The sequence below is a fragment of the Centruroides sculpturatus genome, unplaced genomic scaffold (assembly GCF_000671375.1).
Source record: "Centruroides sculpturatus isolate CEXI.00-Female unplaced genomic scaffold, Cexi_2.0 scaffold880, whole genome shotgun sequence".
Taxonomy (NCBI): Eukaryota; Metazoa; Arthropoda; class Arachnida; order Scorpiones; family Buthidae; genus Centruroides; species Centruroides sculpturatus.
Genome location: NW_019385193.1, coordinates 249,441 through 260,912, shown reverse-complemented (window position 1 = coordinate 260,912; position 11,472 = coordinate 249,441). Strand labels below are relative to the sequence as shown.

At 28.0% G+C, this 11,472-nt stretch overlaps 1 protein-coding gene across 1 annotated transcript in view; it reads right to left on the bottom strand.

The window, feature by feature from the left end:
- The window catches only part of LOC111635974 (multidrug resistance-associated protein 4-like), a 79,682-nt gene that overhangs the window by 4,081 nt on the left and 64,129 nt on the right, over positions 1–11,472 (bottom strand). The window contains exons 13-17 of the mRNA XM_023381127.1: positions 11,212–11,445; positions 11,037–11,137; positions 9,858–10,055; positions 9,625–9,780; positions 7,815–7,904 (exon numbers count right to left, since the gene is read on the bottom strand). Coding sequence (XP_023236895.1) covers positions 7,815–7,904; positions 9,625–9,780; positions 9,858–10,055; positions 11,037–11,137; positions 11,212–11,445 — 779 coding nt within the window. The remainder of the gene's footprint in view (positions 1–7,814; positions 7,905–9,624; positions 9,781–9,857; positions 10,056–11,036; positions 11,138–11,211; positions 11,446–11,472) is intronic.

Here is an 11,472-nt window from a genome sequence, read left to right as displayed (position 1 = left end):
AAAACAATAGTATACTTTTGTTAACTTTTAGTAATCAATAGGAAGACTAACACGCCAAATTAATATATAATAACAAAAACAAATACACTGAGTTCAGCGTTACATGTAACGCTGAACTCAGTGTATTTGTTTTTGTTATTATATATTAATTTGGCGTGTTAGTCATCCTATTGATTACTGTGAACAATATTCCCATAAGAAAATCCTTCCTTTAAGAAGGTTATCTGTTTTTAACAATTTGAAGTGACTTGATAAAAATTCAAGCTGTTTTTTTAATTTATTTTTAGACAAATCGCCAACTTTAAATATCTGATAAATACCCTTTCAGATTTCCATGCACGTAGTTCATAAAAAAAATATGTTGTTTCACTAACAAAATCACCTTTAATTATAGAAAAAATATAATATTGGCATATATATAATTAAAAACATAGAATACTGGTCTGCGATTAATGTTTCAAAAATTAAACGTTTTGAATAACAAATCAGTGTTAGATGTAAAAAAAAGAAAAACAACTGTAAAACTGAGAATAAAAACTGAAACACATTGTATTTTTGCAAACATTAAGTTAAATGGAGTTATTTTTATGTAACTACTTGAAAACAAGACGTATTTGATTGTTTTGTTCAAAACCGTTTTGGTCACAACAATCTACTGGAGTTTGCAGTGCTGAAAACAAACATAATTAGTACAAATCTGTTGATGAACAACTAAGTGTAAGTGACCTAGTTTTCGCTTCATAGAACAACATGCATCATAATATATCCTACAATTTAATTTACATTTAGGCCTATATAACTAACTAAAAATGACGTATTTTTCGTGTATAATTATAATAATAGTTACAATTACAGAATAGTTACTTTACCAGAAAAGACAAGATAAAATAATCCTGTATTTCTAAATTATACGTACAATTAACAAAAAGGTTAACATTAAATACACTATTAGATTAGTTGTACACGTATTACCTGAAAATCCACTTCAGAAGTAAACCTAATAGTGTTTTGAAAAAGAAAAACAAATAATATTGTATAACTCATAACAAGTCCGATTTGGCTTCCTACTTCATCTAAAGTTGCAATTATAAATTCAGAATTACATATATTATACACTATGCACAGTTAAATAAATCTATTTACTCACCTGGATGAATTGAAACACTGAAAATAATAACAGTAATAAGTAAATTTATGTAACAAACGATGTTACCATATACAGCCAGGCATCGATTTAATGAAATGTAAATGATCCACGTTGCAGTGTGCTTATCTTGATATTCATTAAAAGTGGAAATAAATTTATTTTCAGCGTTAAATGCTCTAATTGTTGTTAGTCCATAAAGAGATACGCTGAGATGAGAAAATACCGGACTTCTTGCTGTTAAAAAAATGTAATTATTTGAGCGAATCTTTATTAAATATAACAACTATTTGCGTATTGTATTTAAGAAAGCAAATGAAAAGTAATTCTCTTTTAGAATAATATCATATGTTCCAGAAGCTGCTAATTAAAATTGCATATAATATAACACAAACATCCTAATCTTTATGAAAAAAAAAATGCAATTGAAAACAAAAGATGTATTCCTAAATTCTTTGATACCAAACATACACCAAAATTATAAGCACGCTTTTAAATTTCTTTTAACTTTTTTGCAGAGGAAATGTGCAATAAATTATGTGTATGCTTTTTGTATGAACATGTTGTACAGCAATTGCTGATTATAATTTGAACATTCATTATAAGCTCTATCAACAAGAAAGTACATTTACGATCAAAAGCATTTTAGCTGCTGGAGCGTTTTTGTTAGATTAGTCTGGATACAATTTGTCTTACACTTTATTTCGCACACTGTATTGACTAAAATCTTGATCCACACGAAGAATATCTTTGTGGTCAAACATGTCAACAGCAAGTCCATTCCAACATGCTCTAGTGTTGTTGTTTAATAAAAATATGCACATGTAACAACTAAGAAAAATATCACATGATGTTCAATAACCGATTGTCTGCTTCTTCCTACAATAATGATATTCTTTTCAAAAACGTGGTACTAAAAACAGCATTAACCAACTAATGTTGTGGAGTGACGTCTTCTACAAGTATTGGGTACTTTCTCTTTAAACAAACGTTTTGAAAATAATAATGTTGTAATTCGTACACTGAACAGCATTGATTGAATGTTTAAAAATTTCAAGTTGTAGATGGCTCGCGGTATATTTTCGATTTAGCAGTATCCATTACAAACAAAAGTGAACAAATTTCTGGAAAATGTGTAGTAAACAAATTGTAAGTAAGCAAGTATATGTTAGGCAAGTAAACATTTTCTAGATTTTTTAAAAAATTGCGTTTTGAAACTTATAGTTACAAGTCATTAGAGCCGATTTTGCGGTACGCAAATAATAACGGATTACTTTCTCCCGCTCTCCCCTGCGAGAGGAATTTCGAAAAATCACTTCTTAGTTTACATTGTATAGACATATTTTAACTGTTTACCAAATTTCAACTTTCAATTTTTAACCGTTTGAACTCTGAGCTTATGATTATTATTAACCTATCTCGATTATATTATAAACTAGCTGTTGCCGCGACTTTGCCCACAGAGGTTTTGCAAGCAAACCTCATTTATGTTCAGTATTTCAACAACCATACTAATTGTTGTATAACGCCTACCGCTGAGAATAATGAGAATTGGTGAGAATCGAATGAACTAGTTTCAAATTGATCAATTTTCTGAAATGTTTACAATCCTTTACAATCGAATCATTATGCAATAACAAATTCGAATTTAAAACGGTTCGAACATTTTTATAACCGAAATAGATAAAAATATTTATAACAATGTCTGAAATGTTACCAATTTAATACATCTAAGTACTCGATGAAGACTAAATCCTCTCCCTCTCCCACCGAGGGGAATTTCGAAAAATTCCTTCTTAGTGTGCATTGTCAAGGCGTACCCTACTAAAACGCAGATAAAACAAAAAATCGCATTTAATATAGTACAGTAGTAGCCGTTTTTCCGGTTAAGACTTAATCCTTTCCTTTTCCCCTTTGCAGGGGAATTTCGAAAAATCTCTTCTTTGTGAGCGTTTTCATGATGTACCCTAACTGTGTACCAAATTTCACATCTTTTGGTTCAGCGGTTTGCTCTGGGCGATGATGAATCAGTGAGTGAATGATTGAGTCAGTCAATCAGGCAAGTAATTTTAGATATTTAGATTATGACTGTTAATAACCAGTAATATATTCATTAGGTTCGACCACACTAGAGATATGACACATGACTCCTTCTATGTCTCAACCTTTAATTAAGTACCAAAATTTGATAGCATTAATGCCCGTTTTACATATGCTACTGTTCCAAATTCTGTTTTTATAACTTTACTAATTCTGAGATATTGTTTAAAATTTCAAAACAGAATAAAAAAAATTTAACATATTAGACGCGAATGTACGCACGCGAATTTTTTTATATGACATTATTTGGGTTCAAAAGGTGGCCAAACCTAAAGTTTTGCAAAAAATTTAAAGAAAGAAATGTACACGATTCAAATACTTTTTCGTTCTTTTTATACATAAGAAGCTCGAAAAATAAAAAAAGGAGTCGGAGTCAGGGGGATTTTGATAACTCCAACTCCGACTCCACAGCCCTGGAATAATCTAAGAATTTGTAATTATAAACTTACATTAAGTGACATTTTTAAAAGTTAAATCAGATAAGTAAACGGACTAAAATTTATACTTTAGTCAATTATTTTACTATTTCGGTTACTTACAGTTCTGACAGACATTTGTAAATAAGAATGACTATTCTATAATTTTCAACTTATTAAAATAAAGTTCAGTAATTAGTACGAGCTTTACTACAATTGTAGATACTTTACATCTTTGTACAAGTTTAAATGTTTTGTTCTCGAACTCATCATCTTTGAATGGGGTTTACCGAATTTTCTTATTCTCTATTTACAGATTTTCAAGGTCAAAACGTTATTATCTAATACGTTTGTAAGTAAAAAATAATGAATGCCACTAAATCCATCTAATCATTCCATCCATTCACTAACTTATTTTCATAAAAAGTTCCTTTAATATCTTCATTATTTTAATCTTTAATTCGATAAGTAATTGGATCCGTCTTCAACACTTTTGATATTATAAATATTTTTTCTGTGAAGGAGGGTAAATAGCCTTCTTTAAATAGTTGTTTATATATAGATATTCTAACCGTATCACCTACTTTATATTTGAAAGATTGTTAAATAATTTTTCTTTTAAACAAATTTTCATAAACTTTCGATTCGTTATCTTCTATACTTGCTTGTACAGGAGTCATTTTTATTAATCTATGATAAAAGTTATTACAATTTTTAATTAATTTATCTAAAACATCTATCCATTTTTTAGTGTTGTTAGCAGTAAAATATTTCCACATTTTCGTCTTTAGAGTTCTATTAAATCTTTCGACTACTGAGCATATTATTTCTATATTTTCTGTAGTAAACCGATGAATATTATTAAATTTGAACAACTGTTGCGTCACTTTATTGATAAACTCAGTTCCTTAATCCGTTTGTAGCTTTTCCGGTTTTCTTTTCTTAAATCTTTTAGCAAATGCTTTGGATATTTCTCCACCCGTTTTCTTTTTAATTGAAATAGCCCAAGTGTATTTACTAAATATATCAATAACAGTTAATATATAATTATTATTATCATTATAACTTTTTAATTTCCGCATATCCAATAAATCTGCTTGCCATTGATAATCAATGTGAGAAACATAAGTTTTTCTTCTACTAAATTTTCTTATAATTGATTTATTTTAGTATATTCATCCTGCTGATGTAAAAATTCTTTAATATCTTTTCTTCGTAAACCAGTCTTTCTTTGTAATTTATTTATACCACAGTAACCAGTTTCTGCATTGTAATAAACTACTCTCATCGAACTCATAAAAAACAGCTTTTTTAGTACCACAAACGGCATACGTTCCTTTTGCTATAGGTTTAATATTTTTTCTCGTTTCTATAATATTATTTGTTTTTGATTCCTTTTTACACTTTAAACAATAGATATTAAAAGAAATTCCAAGGCCAAATTTCTTTTTTGCAGTAATGATTAGTTCAACAATTCCTCTATCTATTCTTTCTCTAAGTAAAAAGTTTTCTATAGCATCTAATTCATTTAACATATTTTTATCACAGATTTCATTTCTAGTTTTTGTATCTTTATTTTCCAAATGACAAATATCATGTCTATATGCAGTTTCATCTACTTTGTTTATTGGTTTACTCCATAACTTGTAGGATAAATCAGGATTTAATCTAGTTTTATTCCATAATAGTTGAGTCCTGGACCCGTACATGAATGGCCAGGTAAATGCATTTCGAGTGATAATCTGTTTATCATATCATTAACGACACCTTTTCCTCTCTTCGTTTATTTATTCAATAATTTATAACCATTCTTTCTATATTTCTCTAACGGAAAATATCTCTCAAAAACACATCAGATTCTGATATGCTCCCAGCTTTGAATAATTTATAAAATATAAATGCTCCTCTTTTCTTTCCGATAATTTTCATGATTTATGTATAACTTCAACTACTCCAGCTCCCAAGCTTAATAGTACTAACACAGACTAAATATAAATTTTCCAACTGTTAATAATATACTAATTATATGATAACTCTTTCTGTAAGCATATATTTTCTTTTCTACGATTTATAAAAGAGTAAAATTACGTCGATACGTTATCTTTGGGTTTTTGAGATCTAGCATAAAGAAATTGTATGGTTTTTGAGTAGCTTCACTATATAAATTTTTTAAAATGATCCATCTATTTCTCTAATTATCTGTTTCATTTCTCTATCTTGAATCTTGAAGAAAATATTATACTTACAGTTTCTTGTTATGTCAATTGGTGTTGAATAATAGGATTGAGATACGTAAATAATTGAAGCATTTTTCTTCCTTCCTCTGATAAAGAAATGTACAATTTTAGATTGATCTTTTTCAGTAAAACAATCATAAAAAATAATCAGATTTTTTATCGATGAATATAAACTATCAATGTCAATCATATCCTCTGTGCTTGAACAAAATAACGATTCCTTTTTAAATTTTTTAAATAACTGTAATAACTTTCTATTTTTTACACTCAATATATCTTCTTCGAACTCATAAAACTGACTATAGTTTTTTTGAAATTTTTCATATTTTGGTTCATTATCTTTAGCACATACATATAAAGCATCAAAATTCAGTTGATTATAAATTAGATTTAATAAAAGATTTGTTTTTCCATAACCTGACAGACCAACAATTAAGAGACTGAATAGATATTTAAATAATAATAAATTCTGATTTGGATCTTCGTATTCATACGGTTCTGAATTATCTTTTATTTTAATCATTTCTTTGTTAAAAAATTTCAGCTTGTGCTAAATACATTTAAATTTAGCTAATTTTTTGCAGCTTAGTAAATGGATGAGAAGACAAAGAAAGCGTTACTTACTTTAGCTAAGCAGAATAGTGCACTAAGAAAAAAAATAAAAAACAAATATTCGGTAAAGTAAAACATGAAAAAAGTCTTTCAAAGTTTCATAAACCATTACAGAGAAATTAGAGGTTCCTATACAAGATTTACAAAAGATTTAAAAGCTACTGAAGATGCTATTTATAATATAACAATTCCTTCTACTATTGATTCGCCATTTCCTCAACNTTTTTATAATTTTTTAAAAGAATTTAAACTATTTTATGTACAAATCATTTTGCATGAAAAGATAATTTTTACTTAGAATTTAATATTGTTTATTTATTTAGTAGAAACGTGTTGTTTACACGTTTCGGGCATTATGTTGCTTCTCTTCAGCGAACTAATCTTAAAGAAATGTACTTAATTACTACACGACACAATTTTTAGAAATTAGTTGGCAGATGAGAGGCGACATAAGGCCCGAAACGTGTAAACAACGCGTATTAACTAAATAATCAAATAAATTATAAAAGGATGCATAGCGTTCGATTAATTGCACTTTATGTTGCTTAAGCAACAAAAACGCATAACTGAACAATTCCTAATTGGCAATAAAATTAAATTATCAACTTGTGTAACAAAGAAATGAAGCTCCATAAATCTGTGCTCAAAGAAAAATTTCTTTTTAACTCGTATAACTTTTTCACTGTTTAACCGAAATTCTTTTCACTCTGCAACGATATGAAGCAAAGGTCTGTCTTTATATTCAAAACAACAGCACTAAAAATGTCAAAATATCTCTATGTTATTAAGCGTGAAAGATTAAGCGTTTTTTGAATTATATCCTATCTGAGAGTTAATTATATTTTCCAAAAAATACAGTATGCACAAGGCAGCGTTCTACTGAACATTCGGACACCTAAATCATTAAAATCTAACGTGAGAATTATTTTAACTCGGAAAAGAAAGTACAAACGATATTTCAGTAGTCAGGAATTCTCCAAGGCAATTGTAACTAAATAATTTTTATAATTTGTTGTAATCTCACTTTTTATCTATATTTGATGTTGCTTCATCCATGACCATGATTTTATTCTTGCGAAGAATCGTTCTGGCAAGACAAATTAACTGTCTTTCTCCTACGCTGAAATTTCGTCCACCTTCTGACAAATGTGTATCCAATCCTCCAGGCAACGTACTGATAACTTCCTTTAATTGCACCTTTAGTTGAGACGTTATAAAATAAAAAGATGGTGATAAAGTTTGGCTACTAAAAAGAATTGAACATATATATAAGAGTAAAAGAAAACAATTGCGTGTGTTTCTAACCTCTTCTATAGCTTTCCAAAGAATTTCATCTGAATATTCATTGAAAGGATCGATATTTTTTCGAAGTGCACCGGTAAACAACATTGGATCCTGAAAAGTACACACGCTATTTTATTCGTTTTGTAAATTTTTATGAGATTGTTTGTATTATGATTACAATAGTGGTAAATGTCACATTACTTTTATTTTATTAATTATTTTAAAAGATGCGCGATGTGTCTACCTTCAGGATACAATAAATTGTATTTAACGCTTTTCACTTATTTCATTAGCATATTTTGGGTAAGATTAATATTCCAGAAATTCAAATTTATTCCAAACAAATTAGTTAATTTATATAATTTGGAGAGGAGAGGAGGGTATTATGCAGTAGTCGGGTAATATGAAATACTGAGGTTTCGGCTCTGTTTCTGCTGAAATAACAGGGGAATACCTACAAATTACTTAATTTTTATATATAAATCTCTATCCAATTTATTCAATACTATTATTAAATTTATTATTTAACTTGTAATGAAATAAAGGTTTGTTAATTTTCCAGCAATGGGACAACAGGAAATGACGAATAACAAAATGATTTTGTACTTTTGCAATATTTAGTAAATTATGCGCGGTTAGTGTTTTGCGAAGATCGATAAACATTTTCTATTTGTTCATGCTGCTGCATGCCTACGATTTGTTCACACACGCTCTTTAATCAGTTGAAAGTTCATAATGTTTAGAACATGTCTAGAAACAAATTCCAATACACTAAATATTCGCATGGCAATTATTCATTTTATAGTTAAAAAATTTCCAGTATATTTTTGTATCCGTAAACGGATTTTTCGATATAATTGTCATGACACAACAAAGACATCCATCACAAATAATTTTTTTGAGAGTTTTATGGAAATTACAAAGAATCATGCAACTTAACTTCAATAGTCGATTTTTCATGAGTTTTTGAATACACGTGAAGAGAATAATACCTTTGCGAGAAAGATGCTATGCATATAGTTTCTATTGGGCTTCTTGTTTTCGTGTATAACATATATTAACGTCACACATCCACTTAACATAGTGAATTTGGATTGCATGAATGAATTGCAGTGAATTTAAAGCTTTACGTCTAATTAGATTGATACATCAAATTATTAATGTCAAATTCATGTGTTCAATTATACTGATTATAAAATTTTCTGCGCTTCTTTATTGTATGGACCAATTTCAACTCTATACGTCTAATTAGATTGATACATCAAATTATTAATGTCAAATTCATGTGTTCAATTATACTGATTATAAAATTTTCTGCGCTTCTTTATTGTATGGACCAATTTCAACTCTATACGTCTAATTAGATTGATACATCAAATTATTAATGTCAAATTCATGTGTTCAATTATACTGATTATAAAATTTTCTGCGCTTCTTTATTGTATGGACCAATTTCAACTCTATACGTCTAATTAGATTGATACATCAAATTATTAATGTCAAATTCATGTGTTCAATTATACTGATTATAAAATTTTCTGCGCTTCTTTATTGTATGGACCAATTTCAACTCTATTCCATTGAGCGAACGCGTTTTATTTTCGACAATGCGATTTTCTTGCTAAGATGTGTCAAGTTGTTCCTACCATTAACCTGCAAACAATTTAACCGTGTGGATTTCACTTGTAAAATATATTATTCCATTTTGTATTTTATCTTACTTTAAAATATTCAATTTTATTACAAGAAATCAAAGAAAAAACATTTTTAGAGAAATATATTTAAAAATTCTTAAGTGAAAAGTACTTTCATCAAATTAGTTATTATATACTTGAGGAATGATCGAAATTTTACTGCGTAGATCCCGAAGACCAATATCTTTTGTATCAATTCCATCGATGGTTATTGTTCCTGTTGGCTCCGTCATGCGAAATAACGAAGCAATTATAGAACTTTTTCCAGCTCCCGTTCTGCCAACAATTCCAATCTGCAATTAATAAATATTAGAAATAATTTATGACACTGATTTTTAGGTACACTTATTGGTTTTCGAGAATATTTTACCTTTTCTCCCGAATGAATACGAAACGTTAAATTTTTCAAAACAATATTTTTATCCTTGGAGTATTGTAAAGAAACGTTATCAAAATAAATTTCTCCTTTTTGTGGCCAATCCGCGGGTGGTTGTTTATCGGACGAACTTTCGTACGATGCTTCTGATTTTAATTTGCTGTATTTCAGAATACGTTTTACAGAATTCATCTGGAAAATTCACTTCGAATGAAATAACACATTACAAAAAAACTTATTCAAGTAACAATACTTTTTATCCAGAGTTAAAATTAATGTGTTAAATTTTATAAGACTGATAATGGAAGTATCTTTATGTGAAGATGCACAATTGGAGATATCGTATTTAGTTTTCTCTTCTTTTCATGTTATTCTTTGTTCATATCAACCCACTTTTATTGTCCTTGAACTCTTAAATTTACTTGCTTTTTTTGATAGATGTATGAATTAATTTAAAAATGTATAAAGTTTTCGTAAATAAAAATTTTTTCATCGTTTTTGGTTACTTATATTTAACTAGAAATTTTCTCGCTAATTAAGTAAAATAGAATGTAATAATAATAATTTTTATACTTATGACTTTAAATGGTACATATTTTAGTATTTCTGATATTATGAGTTTTAATGAAATTTTCAGACGAATTATAAAATAATTATTTACTGAAAATTCAATTTTGTTGAAACGGAAATATTTCATTTTTCTGAAAGATATTAACTTCTGTATTTACTACATGTCTAATAACATTTTAAAATAAATTACATTAAAATATGGATAAAAATGTCAAATTTTTTATCAGATTCATACTTATAAAGTTTATTATGTAGGACGAGAAATGTGAACAATATTCTGATAAGAAAATCCTTCCTATAAGAAAGTTATCTGTTTTTAACAATTTTAAATGACTTGATAAAAATTCAAGCTGTTTTTTTAATTTATTTTTAGACAAATCGCCAACTTTAAATATCTGATAAATACCCTTTCAGATTTCCATGCACGTAGTTCATAAAAAATATAGGCCTAATGTTTCACTAACAAAATCAACTTTAATTATAGAAAAAAGATAATATTGGCACATACATACGTAAAGACATTTGTAGTGGAAGGCGATTAATGTTTTAAAAATTATACGTTTTGAATAATAAAAAACAACGAGTTAGTTGTACACGTGTTACCTGAAAATCCACTTCAGAAGTAAACCTAATACTAGTTTGAAAAAGAAAAACAAATAACATTGTATAACTCATAACAAGTCCGATTTGGCTTCCAGCATCATCTAAAGTTGCAATTATAAATTCAAAATTACATATATTATACACTATAAACAGCTAAATAAATCTATTTACTCACCTGGATGAATTGATATACTGAAAATAATAACAGTAATAAGTAAATTTATGTAACAAACGATGTTACCATATATAGCCAGGCATCGATTTAATAAAACATAAATGATCCACGTTGCAGTGTGCTTATCCTGATATTCATTAAAAGTGGAAATAAATTTATTTTCAGCGTTAAATGCTCTAATTGTTGTTAGTCCATAAAGAGATACGCTGAGATGAGAAAATACCGGACTTCTTGCTGTTAAAAAAATGTAATTATTTGAGC